The sequence below is a fragment of the Macaca mulatta genome, chromosome 19 (assembly GCF_049350105.2).
Source record: "Macaca mulatta isolate MMU2019108-1 chromosome 19, T2T-MMU8v2.0, whole genome shotgun sequence".
Lineage (NCBI taxonomy): Eukaryota > Metazoa > Chordata > Mammalia > Primates > Cercopithecidae > Macaca > Macaca mulatta.
Window position 1 is genome coordinate 48,580,938 of NC_133424.1, and position 25,726 is coordinate 48,606,663.

The 25,726-nt window shown below is 41.1% G+C and overlaps 2 protein-coding genes across 9 annotated transcripts in view; one reads left to right on the plus strand and one right to left on the minus strand.

The window, feature by feature from the left end:
* The window catches only part of ZNF569 (zinc finger protein 569), a 107,991-nt gene that overhangs the window by 78,073 nt on the left and 4,192 nt on the right, over nt 1-25,726 (minus strand). The window lies entirely within an intron of this gene.
* Nucleotides 1-25,726, plus strand: part of ZNF793 (zinc finger protein 793) — a 62,264-nt gene that overhangs the window by 5,313 nt on the left and 31,225 nt on the right. For 2 of the 7 annotated variants that reach the window (XM_028839053.2, XM_077982530.1), the window contains 3 exons: nt 3,257-3,383; nt 3,713-3,867; nt 11,509-15,326. In XM_028839053.2, coding sequence (XP_028694886.1) covers nt 11,862-12,863 — 1,002 coding nt within the window. In that variant the 5' untranslated portion in view covers nt 3,257-3,383; nt 3,713-3,867; nt 11,509-11,861 and the 3' untranslated portion in view covers nt 12,864-15,326. Of the gene's footprint in view, nt 1-1,044; nt 2,067-2,550; nt 3,384-3,712; nt 3,868-11,508; nt 15,327-25,726 lie in introns of those variants that run through there. The other 5 variants (XM_077982522.1, XM_077982524.1, XM_001105834.4 and 2 more) reach the window with 5 other exon arrangements.

Below are 25,726 nucleotides of genomic sequence, written 5' to 3' on the forward strand. Positions count from 1 at the left end.
AGGAGTGGTGGCACATGCCTGTAATCCCAGCTACTCGGGAGGCTGAGGCAGGAGAATCACTTGAACCTCGGAAGTGGAGGTTGCAATGAACTGAGATTGTGCCATTGCACCCCAGCCTGGGCAACAAGAGCAAAACTCTGTCTCAAAAAAAAAAAAAAAAAAAAAAAGGAGAGAAATGGGTGGTAACTGAAGGAGAAAGTCATAATTGACAAAGTTTCAGAAAGATGGATATATGTTGCCAGGCTGATACTAAAGATTCAGTAGAAAGGGAGATTTGAAGATGAATAGAGAAAAGGGAATTGCTGGAACAATGTGCTTAAGTAGGTAAGAGGAGCTAAGTGTTTGGCCTTTTCTAGGAAAGTGGGTTGTTCAGTTATAGGAATAAGGGCATGTTAGGGTGTAGAAGCACAGGTGCAGGTGGATGTGTAGATGTGGTGGGAGTTTATGGGAATTATCTTTCAATGGGTTTTGTTTTCTCAGAGAAAAAGTAAGATTGTCAGCTGAGAGTGAGCATGGGGAAGGAGATCTTGAAGGTGTGAGGAGAAAGGGGATAGTATCAAATGGTCATTTAGCAGAGTGAAGGGATGAATGGACTAGGGAAATGTATCATGCAGCATTTTGGCCCACTTGAGGTTAAGTGATCATGAATTTAAAGTGATACTAATTTGCATGGTTGGTATGATTTTCTCCAGCAGAGTTCAGCTATGCAGGGTACAGGCACAGAGTAAGCAGAAAGATGGCTGCAGTTTAACCAAGTGAGTACAGTTAAGTGAGAGAGGGGCAGGGAAGGCAAGGGCATATGCAGGGGGTGATTATAACAGATGGTTGTGCTGGGAAGTGAGGGTACTCAGGGATGAGGAACAGTGAAAAAGTGGTAAAAAGTGGTAAGAACAATGAATTGTACTTCTCCAGAATTTGACTTCTGGTGGAGTCAAGAAACTATCTAGTTTGGGGTACCACAGGGCAACAGTTGAGATATAGGAGGTGGAAGACAGAGTGGGGTAATTGAGATTATGAAGGGTTTGGTACTGACTGGTACTGACAAGGTCTGGGTTATGACCATGGAAATGAATGACTGTAGAAGCGTAGAGGATAAGACTATTCCAGGAGAGAGGGGTCAGAGAACTAAGAGGCCGGGTTGTAGGGAGTATTATTTATGTGGATATCAAAATGACCAAAGAATGACAGGAATGGCATTGAAGAGAGAGACAGTGAGTCAGATGCTGAAGAATTTAAGGAATGACAGAGAACTGGTATCTATCAGGAATTGGTAGATACCTATCACAAGGAAGGATTGTGATTGACATATTCTAATTTCATGAGGTTTAAAACTAGATGTCTTTTAGGGAGGAGGAAATATTTTGGAAACAAGAGCGAAGAGGTGACCTGCCTCACCTTCAAGTGCTGTGGTACAAGGAATGTGGGGAAGAAAACATTCATCAGTGACAGGGCGTTAGGGGAAGTTGTCCGCTCAGCTGGAAGCCATGTTTCTTTAAGGGCAAAAAGAAAACAGGAAAAAGTGGGAACTGTAGTTTTGCTTCAGACTGGTTTGATGATAATTGTGAATGGATTTTGAAACCATTTGTTAGGGTCAAATATTTTAAGATCAGAATGTAAACTCCTATATTGACATAGAAATTATTTTTGTTGACTATAAAGAATCAGTGGAAAGTATGTATGTCGTATATAGATATTTATACATTTATTATATGTATTTATATAAGTTTTAAACAGGAAGCATTGTTAACAGGAGCAGAGAGGGAGAGATTTGCCTACTTCCTATAATTAAGAAAAAAGGTTACTGAGTGTTGAAGTTGAAGAATTTTGCTTCTGTATAAGTTGTTTTGTTTTGTTTTGTTTTTGAGACAAAGTCTTGCTGTGTTGCCCAGGCTGGAGTGCAGTGGCACAATCTCAGCTCACCGCAACCTCTTCCTCCCGGATTCAAGTGATTCTCCTGCCTCAGCCTCCCGAGTACTGGGGATTATAGGTGCTATAATATATAGCACCTATAAAATATAAAATATATATAAAATATAGCTAATTTTTGTATTTTTAATAGAGACAGGGTTTTACCATGTTGGCCAGGCTGTTCTGGAACTCCTGACCTCAAGTGATCCACCCGCCTTGGTCTCCCGAGTGCTGGGATTACAGGTGTGAGCCACCTCACCCAGCCTAGAGACGGTTTCTTTAACTGTAACAAAATTGTGTCAAATGCAAAAAGTTGCATTGCCAGGTTCACATCTTTTAATTTTGTAAAAAATTAATACATACACATATAATGAATGTTTGTTTCATCAGCAAGTGGTCACATTATAGAAATCTGGAATCCAACAGCATCACAGCAGCACGTTTTGTTTTGTTTTGTTTTGTTTTGTTTTAGATGGAGTCTCGCCCTGTTGCCCAGGTTGGAGTGCAGTGGCACAATCTTGGCTCACTGCAACCTCCGCCTCCTGGGTTCAAGCGATTCTCCTGCCTCAGCCTCCGGAGTAGCTGGGACTACAGGCACGCACCACCACGCCTGGCTAATTTTTGTATTTTTAGTAGAGACAGCATTTCACCATATTGGCCAGGCTGGTCGCGAACTCCTGACCTCAGGTGATCCACCCACCTCGCCCTCCCAAAGTGCTGGGATTACAGGCATGAGCCCAGCTCAGTGGCAAGTTTTAAAGAACTTTCTCTAACCCCTATAGGCGGAAGCAATATTATGAGTAGAACACCCATTTCTTTACACAAAATTTTGAGAACTCTGCATTAAAGTATTTGAATTTTAATGGAGTTGATGCTCTGCTCTGCTTGGTTTGGTACAGTCGTCAGAGATACAGCGAACACTTTCTGGGATTATTTTTGATCCCTTTCTAGCTTCTTGAAATTTTCTTCAAGCCACTCATTGATTAATTCAACTTAGTCAATATTTGAATACTTCAGGTGTGCCAGATTCTATTCTGTACCTGGGGATAAAGCAGTGACCAAAGCCAAAACATAATCTGCCCTCATGGAGCTTAAATTTTAGTTGAGGAGGGTGAAGAACGGGCAATGATTAAAATAATTAAGTGCTGTGGAGGGTTAGGGAATTGGGGTTGAAGCATTACTATTTTATACTGGAATAATCTGAGACATACAAAGGCCCTGAGTACAAATATGGTAACATGGTTACATATTTGAGAATGTAATATCAGAGAGGGCCCAGTGTGCCTAGGGCAGAGGAAATGAGGTGAATACCGTAAGAGATAAGGTTCTTTCATTTATTTCATTTCAGGAGTTGGTGACCTTCAGAGATGTGGCTGTAGACTTCTCCCAAGAAGAATGGGATTGTCTGGATTCTTCTCAAAGACACCTGTATAGTAATGTGATGCTGGAGAACTACAGGATCTTAGTATCACTGGGTAAGGATATCTTCTTGCAAAATTCAGCTTCTGCTCAAAAGGGGCTCTTTGCTACCACTATTGTGAATTTTTGGATAACATCTGCAAAGTTTGGCTGAATGTCTGCTGCCGATGCCAAACGAATGGGTTAGTGTTTGTGGATTTGGCAGTGAACATATTCTTGGCCTATGCCTGAAGCTTCATCTTCCTTATCCTTCTAATACATGTCCTTTACACATTTCTCTTTTTTGCTTACTGTAAACTCCCTTTTCCCCGATGATCTAAGGATTGAATGTGAGCTGGAATATCCACAGCATGACCAAATTCTACTTTTTTTTCATATATTGCAGGACTTTGCTTTTCCAAACCAAGTGTGATATTATTGTTGGAACAAGGAAAAGCACCCTGGATGGTGAAGAGAGAGCTGACAAAAGGCTTGTGCTCAGGTTAGTGAAGAGGAAATTGGCAAAAATCTTTGCACGTGACAGCTCAGCTTGACTCAAAGGTATCACCTCTTCACTCTTCAGGCTTCCAAATTCTTCTCAGATGTTCTAGGTCTTTATAAAAATTTGGGGCCATTTAGGATGTTCTCCCACATTTCTTATTTTTAATTATTTCACTTCTCTCACTTTCCTATCTCCTTTCTAGTAAGTCCCATTCCCTCTCAGTTTCATAAGCCTCTCAGTCTTTAAAAAATCTTTTACTAGTCTTATAAACTTTTTTTTTTTTTGAGATGGAGTCTCACTCTGTCACCCAAGCTGGAGTGCAGTGGTGTGATCTCGGCTCACCACAACCTCTGCCTCCCAGGTTCAAGTGATTCTCCTGCCTCAGCCTCCCAAGGAGCTGGGATTACAGGCACACACCACCATGCCCAGCTAATTTTTGTATTTTTAATAGAGACAGGGTTTCTCCGTGTTAGGCTGGTCTCAAACTCCTGACCTCACGTGATCTGCCTGCCTCGGCCTTCCAAAGTGCTGGGATTATAGGCATGAGCCACTGTGCCCAGCATCTTACAAATTTTTGAGCTCTACAGAGCATCAGAAGTGTAGGCAGTCTTGGGGACACATCTGATGCTATCTCCAGGTAGATAGAGCTGAGGTAGAGGACACCCACTGCAGATTTCATTGCTTGCTTGTTGGTGGAGAGAAATCCTCACATTCAGTCACAGAAGCCTTCTGTATTTATTTTTGTGGTACGAGAGAAGAGGAAAAAGAGTTTGCATGTGTCGTTTCTCCTAAGGTGCTCATTTTGGGGGAAGTTGTCCTGTGTGTGTTTGTGTGTATGTGTGTGTGTGTATGTGTATTTGTAGCTTTTTTTTTTTTTTTTTTTTTTTTTGAGACAGAGTTTCTCTCTCTCGCCCAGGCCGGAGTGCAGTGGCACAATCTCGGCTTACTGCAACCTCTGTCTCCTGGGTTCAAGTGATTCTCCTGCCTCAGCCTCCCAGTAACTGGAACTACAGGCACCCACCACCACGCCTGGCTAATTTTTTGTATTTTTAGTAGAGACGGATTTTCACCATGTTGCCCAGGCTGGTCTCAAACTCCTGATCTCAGGTGATCCACCTGCCGCAGCCTTCCAGAGTGCTGGGATTACAGACGTGAGCCACCGCACCCAGCCTGTAGCTTATGTTTTTGATACTTTAAGAAACTTTCTATGTTCTGAGTTCATATAGATATCCGAAAATAGTCTTTTAAAGATTGTCCTTTTATATCTAGGTCCATAATCCAATTGGAACTTATTTTTGAGGATTATTTTAAATAAGAATTTAGTTTCTGTATCTTATGGAAAACCAAATGTCCCAGATATTTTTTAAATAAATGCTCCCTCTGCCTGTGTTCCTGAATGTTACCTCTTAATATATCAAGTTTTAGTCTTTTTATGGTTGTGACTTTAAACTTTATTCAATTTCATTGATCTCTTTTTCTTTATACCAGTATCACACTATCTTAATAACAATAGTTTATTAGAAGGATACTTATCTGCTAGGGAACATCTCTACAGCTTGTTTAAATTCTTTAGAATTTCTTGTTTGCCTTTTGGCCATCAATATAAAATTTAGGGTCAACTTGTAAATTTTGATCAGAAAACAACACAATGCTGTTAAGTTTTGATTCCAATTTTAAGTTTTGATTCAAATTTTATTCTGTAATCAATTCTGGAAATTTAAAAAATTCATTAACATGGTATAGCTCTCCATTTATTTAGGTTTTTTTACTTTTTTCAATGTTTTATAATTTTCTCCAAAAAAGGCTATGCACATCTTCTGTTAGATTAATTGTAAACATTAAACATACTAGTTTCGTTGCTGTGTTAAATGTTACCTATATTTTCTGTTTGTTGCACATATATAGAAATGAAGTTAACTTTATATACATTGATCTTATATCCAGCAACCTTGCCAATCTCTCCTGTTAATACTAATATTTTTAGATATGTTTGGATTTTATGTATGAGTAGACATGTTTGTGAATAATGACAATTTCTTCATTTTTAATTCTTTTTTTTTTTTTTTTTTTTTTTTGAGACTGAGTCTGGCTCTGTCGCCCAGGCTGGAGTGCAGTGGCCGGATCTCAGCTCACTGCAAGCTCCACCTCCCGGGTTTACGCCATTCTCCTGCCTCAGCCTCCGGAGTAGCTGGGACCACAGGCGCCCGCCACCTCGCCCGGCTAGTTTTTTGTATTTTTTAGTAGAGACGGGGTTTCACCGTGTTAGCCAGGATGGTCTCGATCTCCTGACCTTGTGATCCGCCCGTCTCAGCCTCCCAAAGTGCTGGGATTACAGGCTTGAGCCACCGTGCCCGGCTTTCATTTTTAATTCTTATAACTTAATTTCTTTTTCTGTTGCCTTTGTTTTATCTTCAGTATAATATGAATCGAAGTAGTGATAACAGGCATTCTTGTCCACTTCTGGTCTTAATAAGAATACTTTAATATTTTGTTTTTTGATAATTGTGATTTTTAAAAGTTTTTGGTACATACCCTTTCATTCCTGTTTGCTAGAGTTTCATTGTGGAAAGCTTTTGAGTTTTACCAAATGTTTTTCTCCATCTGTAGGTGATTTTACCTCTTACCAGGTTTTAGTTTTTCACCTCTTAATGTGGTAATTTACAGACATTTTCAAATGTTAAACCAACATTGCATTCCCAAGATAAACTCATCTTTTTATCTTTTCCATTTTTTGCTAGTTGCTATTTGCCAATGTTTTGTTTGGGTGTTTTGCATCTGTATTTATTAGTGAATTTGGCCTTCAGTTTTCCCTTCTTGTCGGATTTTAGAATCAAGGTTGATTATTCTCGTAAATTCTCTTTTTCCTCTTTAGAAACATTTGTGAAAAATAAAAATTATTTGTTTTTTGAATGTTTGGTAGAACTTTGTTCATCTTGGCCTGGAATTTTTATTGTTAAAAGAATTTAAACTAATCATTCAATTTGATATGTTCTAAAATTCTAGATTTTCTATTTCTCCTGGAGTCAATTAGGGTATTTTTTTCTAAATATTTTTAGTTTTGATGTAAGTTTCCAAACTTATTAGATGAAGTTGTCCATTATTTTTCTAGTTCTCAATGATCTCTTGATCCATGAATTATTTAGAAATAATTTAGAAATAGAATTATTTAGAAATAATAATTCTGATTATTAAAAATAAGTCTGAAATTGAAGGCTTTTGTTTGGTACTTGTTTAATTGCATGATGGTTAGAGAATGGGATCTCTTTAATATACATTTTTTGAAAGTATTTTGAGACTTGCTTTATTTCTTAGGGCTAGTTTTGGTGAATATTCTATGTGTCCTTGAATATAATATGTATTTTCTGGTTATTGAATACAGTGTTTGATATATGCTCATTAGATTAAGCTCATTAACTGTGCTGGTCAAATCTGTGTCCTTATGGATTTTAAAAAAATGTCTTTGAGCAATCAGTTACTGGGAGACATGTTAAAGAAACTTCTACTCTGGTGGTAAATACATAAATTTTTTTCTCATAATTGTAACAGCAGATTTTTTGTATTTTGAAGGTATTTTATTTGGTCATATGTTTTTAGAATGTTTTCTTTTTCTAGTGAATTTTTTCTTATGTTATTGTTACTCTCTTTAAATCTCGTGATTATCTGATTAAGCAAAAAAGTTCACTTAATATTGTTATAGCTTTATTTGCCTTTTGTTAATATTTACTTGATGTAGTTTTTTTCTACTCCTTTATTCTCTGACCTTGCCATGTGTTTCTCTGATAAGCAGTATTTGGATAAACATTTTTTTAAATCCAGTCTGATAACCTTTATCTTTTAACCAAATGATGGTGGTTTATTAAATGTTTTGGTACTGTTAATAGACTTGGATTTATTTTCCACTGTCTCACTTTCTTTTAGAAATTGTACCTTTTCAAATTTTTCTCGTTTCTTGGTTTTTCTCCATCTCCTAATTTGAATGATATACTATCTATTTCTATTCTGTACTGGTTACCTTAGAAAATCTAACATTTATGGCTGGGTGTGGTGGCTCACGCCTGTAATCCCAACACTTTGGGAGGCTGAGGTGGGCGGATCACGAGGTCAAGAAATCGAGACCAGCGTGGCCGACATGGTGAAACCCCATCTCTACTAAAAATACAAAAATTAGCTGGGTATGGTGGCGTGCGCCTGCAGTTCCAGCTACTCCGGAGGCTGAGGCAGGAGATTCACTTGAACCCAGGAGGCGGAGGTTGCAGTGAGCCGAGATGGCGCCACTGCACTCCAGCCTGGGCAACAAGAGCAAAACTCCATCTCAAAAAAAAAAAAATACAAGAACCTTAGACTGTCTTAACTTACCCTCATTTCAGTTATTCCTTGATTTTCTTCAATGCCATAAACTATTATTTTGCTTTATGAAGTTATATAATAGACCATTATTACATTTAGTGTTGTTTAGATTTATCCACTTTTGGCTAGGTGCGGTGGCTTATGGCTGTAATCCCAGCACTTTGGGAGGCCAAGGCAGGTGGATCACTTGAGTCCAGGAGTTTGAGACCAGCCTGGGCAACATGGTAGAACCCCGTCTCTACAAAATGCACAAATTAGCTGGGTATGGGGGTGTGTGCCTGTAGTTCCAGTTACTTGGGAGGCTGAGGTGGGAGGATTGCTTGAGCCCAGGAGTTCAAGGCTGCAGTGAGCTGAGAACGTGGCACTGCACTACAATCTGGGTGACAAAGCAAGGTTCTGTCTCAAAAAAAAAAAAAAAAAAATTTCACGTTTGTCATTTTCCTTGTTCACCATTCTATCCCAGAACTTTTTCCTGAAGTAGTTTCCTTATAAATATTTTAGAGATATACTATTCATATAAACTTATATTGTTGTTATTGTTTTGTTCATTTATATGTTAGTTTTGCTGTCATACATACAAGAACCTTTCCTTGTCAGTCATAGATTGACAGATTTTTTAATTTTTTTGAGATGGAGTCTTGCACTGTCGCCTGGGCTGGAGTGCAGTGGCATGATCTCGGCTTACCGCAACCTCCCCATACCGGGTTCAGGCAATTCTCCTGCCTCAGCCTCCCGAGTAGCTGGGATTACAGGCGCGCACCACCATGCCCATCTAATTTTTTGTATTTTTAGTAGAGATGGGGGTTTCACTATGTTGGCCAGGATGGTCTCAAACTCCTGACCTGGTGATCCACCCACCTCAGCCTCCCAAAGTGCTGGGATTACACACGTGAGCCACTGTGCCCGGCAACAGATTATTTTTATGAGTGCTTTAAAGATACCATTCCATGCTTTTCTGGCTTGTGTTCTTGCTTTTGAAAAGTCAGTTTTCTTAATATATTCTTCCTTGCAACTTTCAAGAACTTTCTTCTTGCCCTGGTTATTCTACATTTTCAATGTGATGTATCTAGATGTCAATTTCAGCTGCTATACTTGGGATTTATTGTGATTTTTTTTATCTGACCATTAATGGACTCTGGGTAATTATCAGCTATTATCTCTTCACATATTGTCACTTTCCCATTCTCTGTGTTTGTTTTTCCTAAAACTCCAGTTAGATGTGCCTAAGACCAAACTCACCAGGGATAAATTGATGCTCCCAGCTTCAGTTCCACCTTACTTACTTGAAAGTGCCTTCTAGAGTCTGTTTGATCTTTGAGAGTTTACCTTAGTTTCCTGCCAGCTTGGTAATGCAGCTAAAAGAAAGTTTTTCTATTTCTACAAAATCATAAGCTTTTTTGTACCAGGAAGATTTGTCATTATAAAACTAGTCTGCTATATTGCCGGACTACTTTAGGTACCTCATATAAGTGGAATCATACAATATTGGTCCTTTTGTGACTGGCTTATTTCACTTACTGTAATGTCCTCAAATTATATCTGTATTATAGCATATGTCAGAATTTCCTCCTCGTTTAAGGCTGAATAATCTATTGTATGTATATACCACATTTTGTGTTGACTTCATGGAATAGCAACCAGCTGTTACTGCTCTACTCAAACCATTTCAGTGGGTCTCCATCTGTGTTAGGCCGTTCTTGCACTGCTATAAAGAAATATAATACCTGAGACTGGGTAATTTCTATGTAAAGAGGTTTAATTAGCTGTCAGTTCTGTAGGCTGTACAGGAAGCATAGTGGCATCTTCCTCCGAGGAGGTCTCAGGAAGCTTCCAATTATGGCAGAAGGTGAACAGAGAGCAGGCACATCACTTGGCAAAAGCCAGGAGCGTATGAGAGAGGGGGGAGGTGCCACACACTTTTAAAGGACCAGATCTCATGAGAATTCCCTCACTATCATGACCGTACCAACAGGATGATACTAAACCATTCATGAGGACTCCACCCCCATGATCCAGTCACCTCCCACCAGGCCCCACCTCCAACACTGAGGATTACATTTCAACATGAGATTTGGATGGAACTATATTACCATGTGTTACGGTTTGACTCTGTGTCCCCATCCAAATCTCATCCTGAATTGTAATCCCCATGTGTTGAGGAAGGGACATGGTGGGAAGTGATTGGATGGGGGCAATTTACCCCATGCTGTTCTCATGCTAGTGAGGAAGTTCTCATGAGACCTGATGGTTTCAAAGTGGCAGTTTCTCCTGCTCGCTCTCTCTGTCTCTCTCTCTCTGTCTCTCTCTCTCTCCCCCTCTCCCTCTCTCCCTTTCTCCCTCTCCCTCTCTCTCTCTCTTCTTCCACCTTGTAAAGAAGGTGCCTGCTTCCCCTTCACCTTCTGCCATGATTGTAAGTTTCCCGAGGCCTTCTCAGCCATGCAGAACTGTGAGTCGATTAACCCTCTTTTGTTTATAAATTACCCAGTCTCAGGTAGTGTCTTTATAACAACGTGAAAACAAACTAATACACTCTCCCTCTCAGAGTAAAAGCCAAATTCCCTTCGAAGGCCTGTGAAGCTTAAATAATCTCATTACCTTTTACCTGCTGACTTTATATCCTGCTACTCACTCTATAGCCACACTGGCCTTCTTAATATTCCCCAGACATAGTAGACATGCTTCTACTTTTGGGCCTTTGAACCAGCTGCTACCTCTTCCCTGAATGCTTTTTCCCCAGAGACTTGAATGACTGACTTCTTCACTTTCTTCAAATCTTTGCTTAAATGTTAACTTATTAATGATTCCTAGCTCTAATTTCATCAGTACCCATGACATCCCCTACCCTGATTTTCTTCCTCTGAAGCACTTAGTATCTTCTAACATAAAATGAAATTTACTTATTTATCACTTATTTTCTGTCTCTTCTAAGAAAATAACATCCTTGAAGGTAATGATCTTTGTTTTGTGATATTAAAAGCATCAGAATAGTATCTGGCAAAAGGTAAATATTTGTTCAATGAATGTTCTTGAATGAAGCAGCTAAAAGAGTGGAGACTATTTCAGTGTCTATTTTATTAACACAGGCATAAAATTGTAACCAGCTCTGACCACATCTCTAATTTCTTCCTGCCCTGAGATTTACTGATTTTTCTTTTATAACTCTAATTATTTCTTCTTAGGTTTCTGTATGACCTGTTTTCAGTTTCTCTTCTTGTATACTTCAGAACTGCAAAAGCCAATGTTCCTGTGGGTTTTGCTATTTAATTCACATATTTTACTTTACAGATGTACTTTCTTAAATATACTTTCTGATACTCAAAGAGGAGACATTTTTTCTTATTATTACTTTTCAGGCTGGGAGCCTATATGTGAGACTGAAGAATTAACCCCAAAGCAGGACTTTTATGAAGAACATCAATCCCAGAAGATAATAGAAACACTTACAAGCTATAACCTTGAATACTCCAGTTTGAAAGAAGAGTGGAAATGTGAGGGCTATTTTGAAAGGCAACCAGGGAATCAGAAGGCGTGTTTCAAGGAAGAGATAATCACTCATGAAGAACCCCTTGTTGATGAAAGAGAACAAGAATATAAATCTTGGGGAAGTTTTCATCAGAACCCACTGCTTTGTACACAAAGGATAATCCCCAAAGAGGAGAAAGTACATAAACATGACACACAAAAGAGAAGCTTTAAAAAAAATTTAATGGCTATTAAGCCCAAGAGTGTCTGTGCAGAGAAGAAACTTTTGAAATGTAATGACTGCGAAAAAGTCTTCAGCCAGAGTTCATCCCTTACTCTTCATCAAAGAATTCATACTGGAGAGAAACCCTATAAATGTATAGAGTGTGGAAAAGCCTTCAGCCAGAGATCAAATCTTGTTCAGCATCAGAGGATTCACACTGGAGAAAAACCCTATGAATGTAAGGAATGTAGGAAAGCCTTCAGTCAGAATGCACATCTAGTTCAACATCTGCGAGTTCATACTGGAGAAAAACCTTATGAATGTAAGGTATGTCGAAAAGCCTTCAGTCAGTTTGCCTACCTTGCTCAACACCAGAGAGTTCATACAGGAGAGAAACCCTACGAATGTATCGAATGTGGGAAAGCTTTTAGCAACAGATCATCCATTGCTCAACACCAGAGAGTTCATACAGGAGAGAAACCCTATGAATGTAACGTCTGTGGGAAAGCATTTAGCCTTCGTGCATACCTTACAGTACATCAGAGAATACATACTGGAGAGAGACCCTATGAATGTAAGGAATGTGGGAAGGCCTTCAGCCAGAATTCACACCTTGCTCAACATCAGAGAATTCATACTGGAGAAAAGCCTTATAAGTGTCAGGAATGTAGAAAAGCATTCAGCCAGATTGCCTACCTTGCTCAGCATCAAAGAGTTCATACTGGAGAGAAACCCTATGAATGTATCGAATGTGGGAAGGCTTTTAGCAATGACTCGTCCCTTACTCAACATCAGCGAGTTCATACTGGAGAGAAACCTTACGAATGTACTGTTTGTGGAAAGGCTTTTAGTTACTGTGGATCCCTTGCCCAACATCAGAGAATTCATACTGGAGAGAGACCCTATGAATGTAAGGAATGCAAAAAAACCTTCAGGCAGCATGCACACCTTGCTCATCACCAGAGAATTCACATTGGGGAGTCACTGTCACCACCCAACCCAGTCAATCACCAAGTCCTATAGATCCTGAGTCCTAAATGTTTCTAGAATTTGTACTCTTTTTTATCTTTAATGTTGTCACCTTGGTCCGATTCATCTTACTCTGATTACTAATATAGCTTTCAAACAGGTCTTCCTGTATTTATTTTTGCTACCTTTAAGTCCATTTCCCACAATGCACTCAAACTGATCTTTTTTTCTTTCTTTTTAAAACTTTTTTTTTTATTTTTGAGACAATGTCTTGCTCTATTGCCCAGGCTGGAGTGCAGTGGGATGATCTCAGCTCACTGCAACCTCTGACTCCCAGCCTCCACCTCCAGGGTTCAAGCAATTCTTGTGCCTCAGCCTCCCCAGTAGCTGGGACTACAGACATGCACCACCATGCCTGGCTAATTTTTGTATTTTTTAGTAGAGATGGGGTTTTGCCATGTTGGCCAGGCTGGTCTTGAACTCCTGATCTCAAGCGATCTGTCTGTCTCGGCCTCCCAAAGTGCCTGGATTACAGGCATAAGCCACCACGCCCAGCCTTTAACTGTTCTTTTCAAAGTATAAGAAACAACATATGGGCTGGGCACGGTGGCTCACACCTGTAATCTCAACACTTTGGGAGGCCGAGGTGGGCGGATCACCCGAGGTCAGGAGTTTGAGACTAACATGGCGAAAGCCCATCTGTACTAAAAATACAAAATTAGCCAGGCATGGTGGTGCACACTTGTAATCCCAGCTACTCTGGAGGCTGAGGCAGGAGCTTCACTTGAACCCGGGAGGCAGAGGTTGCAGTGAGCTGAGATGGCACCATTGCACTCCAACCTGGGCAACAAGAGCAAACTCCATCTCAAAAAAAAAAACCAGAAAAGAAAACACATATTACTATCTCCAGTTAAAACTTTTTTTTTTTTTTGCTTGTTATTGTTCTTAGACTAATATTCACAGCCTTTAAAATTGTCTGCGAGGCTTTTTGTTATTTGGTTCTTACACACCATTCAGCCTTATTTTATTCCAGTCTTCTTCTTTGGGCACTAGGCACTTCCCAGGACGAAGAGCTTAGATTCTGGAAAATCATAGCTCCAACACTACTATGGCATTGTGTGACTTTGAGCAATTTGCTTATCTAAACCTCAGGGTTTTCTTTAAATCTTAAAATAGGAATAATACAGGATACTGTACTGTAGAAATGTTGTTAGTATTAAGTGAAATAGTGTCTGTTGTAGACTGGTGCATATTAAATGAGAAATTTGCATGTAAAGTATTTCATATAGTCTGTCAAATATAGCAGATATTCAATAAAGGATAATAGCTAACATATACTGAGTGCCCACTACACATCAGGCACTGTCTTACATACTCTACATATATTAACTTACATACTCTATATATATCATTTACTCCTCACAATCAAAACAGGATTCCTTATTGGACAAAGTAAAGCATTCCTGCAAAACCCCAGTTCGGAATTTGGAAAATCTAAAAATTTTAGAACATAAATGGCAGTCTTTGTACTGTAGCTTAGTAGTGGATATAAACTTAGGTAGTGGAACTACAACACTGATAGCCAGTCTTAGGAAGTTTCTAAAGATAATGAATTGGATAAGCCAATTAAGAAAAATAGAATTCACTGGGAAGAATGCAGAACCTATATTTAGATCAAGGAAGGAATAGAAATGGTTACAATTAACAACAACAACAAAAAATCAATAAACATAGAAATTCACGTGGTCCACTTAAATAGGCACCACACCCTTGCCGGGCGCAGTGACTCACATCTGTAATCCCAGCACTTTAGGAGGCTGAGGTGGGTGGATCATGAGGTCGGGAGTTGGAGACCATCCTGCCTAACATGGTGAAACCCTGTCTCTACTAAAAATACAAAAATCAGCCAAGTGTGGTGGCACACACCTGTAATCCCAGCCACTAAGGAGGCTGAGGCAAGAGAATTGCTTGAACCCAGGAGACAAAGGTTGCAGTGAGCCGAGATCGTGCTACTGCCCCTGAACCTGGGCAACAGAGCGGGACTCCATCTCAAAAAAGAGAAAAAAGCACCATACCCAGGTAATTATATGGTTGAATTCTGGTAATTTAGAAGGCATGTAAAGGGTTCCATACTATAGAAAAATGTAAAGTTTTTAAATTTTTTATCCAGTGGTTGCAAAATTGAAATCAAAAGGGGATTAAGGGAAGAAAACAACAGACAGATATACAAATATTAATATAGGCATTCATTCTGTTAATATTGAGTAATTACTATTTGTGATACACTGTTTTAGGTATGAGGAAATGACAGCAATACAAAGGCCATATTCTCACATAGTAAAATTCCAGAGGTGGAGATATGTAAATTAATACTTAAATATAAAACAGTAGATTTTCTAAACCCAGAAAACTGAAGAGTAACAAGAAAATAAATCAAGGAACATTATATAGCCTAGACTACAGAGATAAAGTTGGCAATTCTTCCTAATTAAAAATTCACTGCAATTCCAGCCAAAATGTTTCAGTGTATTTTTTTTTTTTTTTTTTTTTGCCCTTTAGCTTCACAAGTTCTGAAATTTATCTATGAGGTATAAATTCTTAAGAGCAGCAAGAAAATTATCGACTCTATTTGTAGAAACTGCGTATGGTGATGGTTCATACCAGTAGAGAAAGACTGGATTTGGGGGGTATTACTAGTAGTAAGGGGATTCACTAGTAGTAAGGGAAATGCAAAATAAAATCACAATGAACTATTTCAAAATCATCACATTGGCAAAAGCATTACAGTGGCAGTTACTGGAAAGATGTGGAGCAATAGGAACACTCATACGGTGCTATTGGAAGTAGTTGTATTTAGCACAATTTGGCAATGTCTAGTAAAGTTGAAGATGTGAATAACCTTTGACCCAGCAATTCCACGTTTAAACCTCTACATAGTCTCTCCTCGTGTTTCAAGGAGATATATATGATGGTCCATTGCAGCACTGTTTGTGAGAATGAAAAGTTGAAAGCAATCTAACCATTAGGTTAAACACAAGATAGAATGCAAACTAAAATGGATAGAGATATTTCTGTTAACATGGGTAAATCTCAAAAATAGTATTAATGAAATTGAACTACAGAGTATTTTGTATAATACAGTATAACATGTACAATTTCAAAACATGCAAATTAGTGTTATGTATATTTTTCATGGCTAAATACTATATGAAAATAATCTAAAAGAATTAATAAAATAATCATCAGATTCAGAACAGTGATGACCTGCAGGGAGAAAGACAAATGAGATTGGGGAAAGGATGCAAATGAAAATATCTTTCATTATTTATTTATTTTAAAAATAAGCAAATACTGTATAGCCAATTCTTAAAATTTGATAAAACTGACTGTGAGTATATGAGTCGGTTCTTACTCTCTGTGTCTTTCTGTATATTTAAACTATTTCGTAATGCAAAAAAAATAAAGAACATTTAAATGATGTTTGCTTTTATCAGGTTTTTTTTTTTTTTTTTTCTTTTTTGAGATGGAGGCTCACTCTGTCGCCCAGGCTGTAGTGCAGTGGCATGGTCTTGGCTCACTGCAACCTCCGTCTCCCAGGTTCAAGCGATTCTCCTGCCTCAGCCTCCCAAATAGCTGGGATTACAGGCACGCACCACCACGCCCAGCTAATTTTTGTATTTTTAGTAGAGATGGGGTTTCGCTATGTTGGCCAGGCTGCTCTTGAACTCCTGACCTCAGGTGATCTGCCCGCCTCGACCTCCCAAAGTGCTGGGATTACAGGTGTGAACCACTGTGCCCTGTCAGTTACTTTCTTACTGTTCCCCAGGCGTGCCACTGGTATTCCTGTATTCACCATTTTCTTCAGAAAGAAGCTTATTTATGGTCTATTTCCAGAGGCAACCATTGTTAACAATTTTAAGACTATCTTTCCATGTGTGACTGGTTTGAGAATGACGTTTTATGCTAAGGATTTTATAAGCCTAATTTTCCCATCATCATTCTTATTGTTTTTAGGACCCCATTGTATATGCACCATGATTTGTTAATTTCCCTTTGTGTACCATCTGAGTGTCCAGAATTTTTCTGGGCCAATTACTATTCTTTCTGAACTCAGTTTTCTCAGATGTTAAAGGGAGGTAAATCTTTATTTTGGAACTGTTACATGCATTTGTCATAATACATGTTAAATTTACAGTAGTATTTAGTAAAAGTTATTATTTTATAAAATATACTGTGAAAGGAAACAGGAAGGGAAGTGGCATGAGGCTGTTACAAGTAGAAGCAGGCGGTGGAGACAAATTTACTTCAGATACATAGGCAGCATACAGAAACAAATACACAGAGACTCTGGATTTTTAAATGTATGCCTAACTTAGTCACTGTGATTATAATCAATATCCAGCAGAATTTGTTGATAGCTTCACATTTTTATATTTTTCTCATTTATAAGTCAATGGAAAAATAAGCAATTAAGAATATCAAGGAAATTGTCTATCACTGTCAAAGAGAGGCCTCAGACATCCATACCTGAATGGTTGAAAATATCAACAAGAAACAGGATGGCAGAGTGAGGGAGAGTGCTTGTCCACCACACTCCAACACACTGAAGTGAAAGTTAAAGCAGTAGATAAAAATTAAAGCCCTGCCAGACGTAGCGGCTCATGCCTGTAATCCCAGAACTTTGGGAGGTCGAGGTGGGTGGATCACAAGGTCAGGAGTTCAAGACCAGCCTGGCCAACATGGTGAAACCCCGTCTCTACTAAAAATACAAAAATTAGCTGGGCATGGTGGTGTGTGCCTGTAATCCCAGCTACTCGGGAGGCTGAGGCAGGAGAATTGCTTGAACCCGGACCCAGGAGGCAGAGGCAGCAGTGAGCCGAAATCACGCCACTGCTCTCCAGCTTCGGCAACAGAGCCAGACTCTGTCTCAAAAAAAAAAAAAAAAAAAAAAAATTAAAGCCCTTCTTCTCTTCCCTATTTTGCCTCATTCACTCATTCATATCCTTTAGCTAGAGATACTTGTGTAATCTGAGCTATAGCCCAGTGTCTTTTTTTTTTTTTTTTTTTTTTGACTGTTTAGGTGACTTTTAGCAAGTAGTCTAGGAAGTGAAATTGTTAGGTTTCCAGCCCCTGAAACAAAGGTAAGAGCACAAAAAGAGGTAGAAATTAGTGCTGATTAGAAATAAACAATATTGGCTTGGCGCAGTGGCTCACGCCTGTAATCCCAGCACTTTGGGAGGCTGAGATGGGTGAATCACAAGTTCAGGAGATCGAGACCATCCTGGCTAACACAGTGAAACCCCGTCTCTACTAAAAATGTTTTCAAAAATTAGCCGGGCGTGGTGGTGGGCGCCCGTGGTCCCAGCTACTCAAGAGGCTGAGGTGGGAGAATGGTGTGAGCCCAGGAGGCGGAGCTTGCAGTAAGCCAAGACTGCACCACTGCACTCCAGCTTGGGCGACAGAGCGAGGCTCCGTCTCAAAAAAAAAAAAAAAAAAAAAAAAAAAAAAAAAGAAATAATATCTAGCACCACATATAGAGGACAGAGTGGGAAATAAAACCCATGATCTAAACAGAGGCAACTACTACAGCTCCTATAAAGACTTTGGAGGAGGGGTAGGTTCTATGGGAAATTAGTGGTGCAATGGTATCTACGTGCCAGCAGATACCAAGGGCTAGCTGTCACTGTAATGTATATTCATATGTCTTGAAGACTCACCATTGTGGGCTAAGAGATGTTGAATGGGGGCCTTGAACCCAAACCAAAGCAACATCCCTAGTTCAAAGCTACTCAGTTTAGATGAATCTGCTTATACTATCTGTTGTTTCTATTTGATCTTATTCATGTGGTTCTGTCCCCTTGCATGCTGGATATCTGTGACAACTTGCTGGTCACTGTTCCTGAAAAATGATTTGTGGATGCTCCCTAAGGCATAAGGTGCCTCCAGAGTGGATTGTCATTTACCCCTTCCAGGTATCACCAGTCCAGCCCATCTCAAATTGAGTTCATAATGTGAAATTCCTTAATTTACTCAGGTTATGAATCCACAGCTTCCCATACCTGGTGAAATATAAAAAGGAAAAAAAGAAAAACAGGGCTTTACCCCAGGAAAATCAAACCAGAACTTCTGGAGGTGGAGCCCAAGAATTGGGATTTTAAAAATCTCTTTGGGTGATTTTAAGATGTAGTTAGAATTGAGAACAACCAGGCTGGGCGTGGTGGCTCACGCCTGTAATCCCAGCACTTTGGCAGGCTGAGGAGGGCAGATCACCTGAGGTCAGGAGTTCGAAACCAGCCTGGCCGACATGGTGAAATCCCGTCTCTACTAAAAATACAAAAATTAGCCAGGCATGGTGGTGTGCGCCTGTAGTCCCAGCTACTCAGGAGGCTAAGGCAGGAGAATCACTTGAAGCTGGAAGGCAGAGGCTGCAGTGAGCCAAAATCGCACCACTGCACTCCAGCCTGGACAACAGAGTGAGACTCCGTCTCAAAAAAAAAATAATAAGTTATCAGAAACTAGGTGTATAGAGCACCTTTGACATACCTAACTCCATCTTAGAAAAAGACTCCATTTCATTTTTCTTTTTTTTTTTTTGAGACGGAGTCTCGCTCTGTCGCCCAGACTGGAGTGCAGTGGCCGAATCTCAGCTCACTGCAAGCTCCGCCTCCCGGGTTTACGCTATTCTCCTGCCTCAGCCTCCCGAGTAGCTGGGACTACAGGCGCCAGCCACCTCGCCCAGCTAGTTTTTTGTATTTTTTAGTAGAGACGGGGTTTCACCGTGTTCGCCAGGATGGTCTCGATCTCCTGACCTCGTGATCCGCCCGTCTCGGCCTCCCAAAGTGCTGGGATTACAGGCTTGAGCCACCGCGCCCGGCTCCATTTCATTTTTCATAGAACACTTTGCCAACAAGATATTTTGCTTAATTAAAAAAGAATAAAGACTGCATCCAACCAGTTAAGCACATGAACAAGCACATTCTTCCACCATCAGTTCTCTCCAGAGGACTCTGTGACAATAAAGATTAGGCCTTCAGCAGCATGAAAAGGCCATCTTAACTGACACTATCTTGCAGTTACTTGTGATAAGAACTTGGCATCTGTTGTGGAAGGCTGTGCCACATCAAAAATTCTTTCTTGCAAGACTGATGGACTGCCTAAGTCCAGACTAGGACCTCTTTTGTCTTTGCCCATGGACTGGTTCCTTAACCCTTTCTCCTATCTCTTTTTCCTCTTGATATTAAATATTCCTTTGTTTGTTGTAGAATGTCTGACCAAGAACGTTTATATATTAAGTACACTATTGGCTGGGTGTGGTGGCTCACACCTGTAATCCCAGCACTTAGGGAGGCTGAGGCAGGTGGATCACGAGGTCAGGAGTTCGAGACCAGCCTGGCCAACATAGTGAAACCCTGTCTCTACTAAAAATAGAAAAAAATTAGCTGGGCATGGTGGTGCATACCTGTAGTCCCACCTACTCGGGAGGCTGAGGCAGCAGAATCACTTGAACCCGGGAGGCAGAGGTTGTGGTGAGCTGAGATCACGCCACTGCACTTCAGTTTGGACAACAGAGTGAGACTCTGTCCCCCCACCAAAAAAAGGGTACACTATTATATATGCTTTGCAATATTGACTGACTTCTGGAGTATCTTGAACCTGTGTGCCGCTGCTCTGCCTCCGGAGTGAAGGGGAAGTACTAAGGAGAATGCCTCCTTGGGAACTCCACGTAGCTCACGTTGCTGTGATTGAACTAGCATCAATAAAAGGCTGACATTGTGGCAAGATACAAGCATGTGTGCCCCTGGTTATCTTTAACCTTGCACCACATGACACTAGGAAATAAGGAAAATATATTATTTTGTTATCCCGTGTATCCTTGCAAAGTCATACTACAACACAGTCTAACAAACTGTTCTAGGGACTGGTTTTCCCACAGTCAGCACCATTCACATTTTGGGCCAGATAATCCTTTGTTACAGAGGATTCTTCTCTACATCACAGAGTGACTGGAAGCATTCTTGGCCTCTTTCTACTAGATGCCAGTAGTATCCTACCCCCACCATTGTGACAACCAAAATCATCTTCAGGCATTGCCAAATGTCCCCTGGGGCTTAAAACTGCCCCGGGTTGAGAATTCATTGCTCTGGTGTAATGAACCTTTATTTGATTGACTCTGTTATTGATTAGGATGTAGGTCGTGTAAAAATAGATGTTAACTTGCAGACAATTGATGCATTTTCATATATTCATCTGGTATAGCTACAAATTGATTCTGTGCAGAAGAAATAACCTTAAAGGTATGGTTTTATTGCCCTGTAGTGATATTAAATAGTTTTTATATCTAACTTTGCAATCTTATTCAAATATTCTATTATTTTTCACTGAAAAAAATGTATATACCTGTTCACTTGGAAATCAATTTCCAATTCCCTTGCTAATAAGTGATATGAATCTTTGAATATCTGTAAAAGAGTTAAAAATTACAAGTTTTTGAAAATTATACTTTGATACTTGTTTCACCCTTGCCCCTGTGCTCTCCCCGCCTCCACATACTCTCAGGACAGGATGGGCTGTGGCCTCTCCTCATCCCAGGCTACTCCCATGATCAACTTGATCCAGAGATGGCCACATCCCACCCAGATCCAGAGCACCCTACACTCATGCCAAGCTACATCTCTATTAACACTCAGGCCACAGCCTGGGAAAGATGGCAAGACCCCATCTCTACAAAAAAATAAAAATAAATTAGCTGGGCATGGTGGTGTGTGCCAGTAGTTCCAGCTACTTGGGAGGCTGAGGCAGGGGAATCACTTGAGGCCAGGAGTTCAAGGTTGCCGTGAGCCATGATGGTGCCACTGCACTCTAGCCTGGACAACAGAGTGAGATCCTGTCTCTAAAAAAAAAAAAAACCCAAAAAGTCAAACTAAACCAGACAAAACACCAAAAAATAAAAATAAAAATAAAAAAACAACAAACTGAAGGGGGCCTGCCCCTCCACACCCGTGGGTATTTCTCACAAGATGGAGACAAGAGACTGAGAAAAGAAATAAGACACAGAGACGCCAGGCGCGGTGGCTCACATCTGTAATCCCAACACTTTGGGAGGCCAAGGCAGGTAGATCACCTGAGGTTGGGAGTTTACCAGCCTGACCAACATGGCGAAACCCTGTCTCTACTAAAAAATACAAAATTAGATGGGCATAGTGGCACATGCTTGTAATCCCAGCTACTTGGGAGGCCGAGGCAGGAGAATCACTTGAACTCGGGAGGCAGAGGTTGTCGTGAGCCGAGATTACACCATTGCACTCAAGCCTGGGAGACAAGAGTGAAACTCCTTCTCAAAAAAAAAAGAAAAAAGAAAAAAGAAAAAAAGACACAGAGACAAAGTATAGAGAAAGAAAAGTGGGCCCAGGGGACCGGCACTCAGCATACAGAGGACCCGCACCGTCCCCAGTCTCTGAGTTCCCTCCGTATTTATTGATCACTATCTCTACTATCTCAGGGGGATGTGGCAGGACTATAGGGTAATGGTAAGGAGAGGGTCAGCAGGAAAACATATGAGCAAAGGACTGTGTGTCATAAATAAGTTTAAGGAAAGGTGCTGTGCCTCGATGTGCACATAGGCCAGATTTATGTTTAACTTTACACAAACATCTCAGTGCAGTAAAGAGCAGTATTGCCGCCAGCACGTCTCACCTCCAGCCACAAGGCGGTTTCTCCTATCTCGGTAAATAGAATGTACGATCGGGTTTTATACCAAGACATTCCATTCCTAGGGATGAGCAGGAGACAGATGCCTTCCTCTTATCTCAACTGCAAAGAGGACTTCCTCTTTCACTAATCCTCCTCAGCACAGACCCTTTACAGGTGTTAGGCTGGGGGACGGTCAGGTCTTTCCCTTCCCACGAGGCCATATCTCAGACTGTCTCAGTGGAGAGAAACCTTGGACAACACCCAGGCTTTCTTGGGCAGAGGTCCCTGTGGCCTTCCGCAGTGCATTGTGTCCCTGGGTACTCGAGACTGGAGAATGGCAATGACTTTTACCAAACATACTGCCTGCAAACACATTTTTCACAAAGCACATCCTGCACAGGCCTAAATCCATTAAACCTTGAGTCAATACAGCACATGTTTCTACAAGCAAAGGGTTGGGGCTAGGGTTACAGATTAACAGCATCTCAAGGCAGAAGAATTTTTCTTACTACAGATCAAAATGAAGTTTCTTATGTCTTCCTTTTTCTACATAAACACAGTAACAGTCTGATCTCTCTTTCTTTCCCCTACAACAAACAAACAACACTCAGGCCCAGGTAAGGTCCTTTCTGCTCCAGAGCAAGGAAGCGCTGTGCCTCCTTTTAGGCCAAATTTGGGGCCTGTATCCTTTTAAATGATGACAGTGTCCAGGGCCACCACATGTAGTTCAAGGCTTGGACCTATAGGCATAAGCTCACTGGAACAAGTGAGCACTGATGGTCAGTGCAGGTTGGGTTAGCCCAGAGCCTTGGAGCTAAGTCTGCCTAGAGGCTCCTTTCTCGAATTCCTCTGCCTAGAGGAATCGCCCTGTCATAGGCCGTAAATGCTGATGATGACCTTGGCAGGGTCCTATCTTTCTGCAGACTATGATAAAGTTCGGTTACTTCTTTTCTACTCCCTCTCTGTTCCCTGGCCCACATCACTACTCAATACTCTCAACAGTATGCTTTTTCTTTTAAAAATGAAGGTATAATTTACATATAATAACACAAATAAGTGTTCACTTTGATGAGTCTTGACAATTACATAGGCCCATGAAACCACCACCTAAAACAATACATAGAACATTTTCCTCACCCCCTAAATTATCTTTGAAGTCAATAGCCCCAGCCAGGCGCAGTGGCTTACACCTGTAATCCCAGCATTTTGGGAGGCTGAGGCAGGCGAATCACTTGAGGTCAGGAGTTCGAGAACAGCCTGGCTAATATGGTAAAACCCCATCTCTACTAAAAATACAAAAATTAGCCGGGCGTCGTGGTGCATCTCTGTTTGGCTTCCTCAGCAGGTGGCTGTAATTCACTACAAAGGACATCAATGAGAAGACATGGCCGTTGCCCGTGGTAACCAAAGAGCCGACTCTGCAGCTCGAGGGGCAGCTCAGCTCCCAGTCTCGCCTTTGACCCTACTGCTCGCTGTGTCCTTTCTGCAGTCTGACTTACCAGACCACCCAGAATACTCCCCGGAAGAAGAAATACAAGATTCAGATCTTCAAGCCAGTGAAAATCAAGAAGGTTGGTGGATTCTTCCTGATTCCAGAATTTTCATGCCCTGAGCCCTCAGGAAACTTTAATCAATCGTCTGCATTCTACCACCCATTTGGGCGGAGTAAAACTGGCCCAGCTTCTAAGGAGCCATTTCAAGATCCCTCACCTTCAGGACTTCACTAACCAAGCAGCTCTCCTGTGCACAGCTTGTGCTCAGGTAAACGCCAAACAAGGTCCCAAGCCCAGCTCAGGCCACCGCCTCTGGGGAGGCTCGCCAGGAGAAAAGTGGGAAATTGACTTTGCAGAAGAAAAACCAGGGTATAAATACCTCCTGGTGCTAGTAGACACCTTTTCCGGATGGACTGAGGCATTTGCCACCAGAAACGAAATTGCCACCATGGTAGATAAGCTTTTACTAAATGAAATCATCCCTCGACACAGGTTGCCTGTTGCCATAGGGTCTGATAATGGACCAGCCTTCACCTCGTCCATAGCTCAGTCGGTCAGCAAGGCATTAAACATTCAATGGAAACTCCATCGTGCCTATCGACCTCAGAGCTCTGGACAGGTAGAACGCATGAACCGCACCCTAAAAAGTACTCTTACAAAATTAATCCTAGAGACTGGTGAGGACTGGGTAAAGTTCCTTCCTTTAGCCCTTCTTAGAGTAAGATGCACCGCTTACCGGGCTGGGTTTTTACCTTTTGAAATCATGTATGGAAGGGCTCCACCTGTCTTGCCTAAGCTAAGAGATACCCATTTAGCAGAAATCTCACAAGCTAATTTGTTACAGTACCTGCAGTCTCTCCAACAGGTACAGGACATCATCTAGCTGCTTGTCCAGGGAGCACACCCCAATCCAGTTCCTGACCAGACGGGGCCCTGCCACTCTTTCCAGCCGGGTGACCTGGTGTATGTTAAAAGGCTGCAGAAAGGAGGACTCACTCCTGCCTGGAAAGGACCTCATACTGTCATCCTCACCACGCCAACAGCTCTGAAAGTGGATGGGATTTCTGCTTGGATTCATCACTCTCGCATCAAAAAAGCCAACAAAGCCCAGCAAGAAACATGGGTCCCCAAGCCTGGGCCAGGCCCCTTAAAACTGCACCTAAGTCGAGGGAAGCCATCAGATTAATTCTCTTTATTTACCTCTTTTGTTTGTTTCTGCCTATTATGCCTTCTGCCTCCTCTACTCTTTTCTCACTTCTTTCACAACAGGACGTATGTTTGCAAACACCACTTGGAAGGCAGGAACCTCCAAGGAAGTCTCTTTTGCAGTCGATTTATGTGCTTTGTTCCCAGAGCCTGCCAGTACCCAGGAAGAACACCACCACCTGCCGGTCATGGGAGTGGGGAACATCGACCTTGCTGCAGGGTTCAGACACACAGGAAGCCGGACTGGATGTGGAAGCTCTGAAGGTGCAGAAAAAGGACTCCAGAATGCTGACTTTTACCTCTGTCCTGGAAATCACCCTGACTCTAGTTGAGATTCTTACCAGTTTTTCTGCCCTCACTGGTCGTGTGTAACCGTAGCCACTTAGCCTGGAGGATCAACCCGGTTCTCAACCCTCTCCATAACTCGCATTTCCCATCCTAGACTGTGTATTATAGAAAATAGTAACCCTCTTACTATAACTGTCCGTAACCCTGGTTCGGCTCAATGGTATTATGGCATGTCATGGG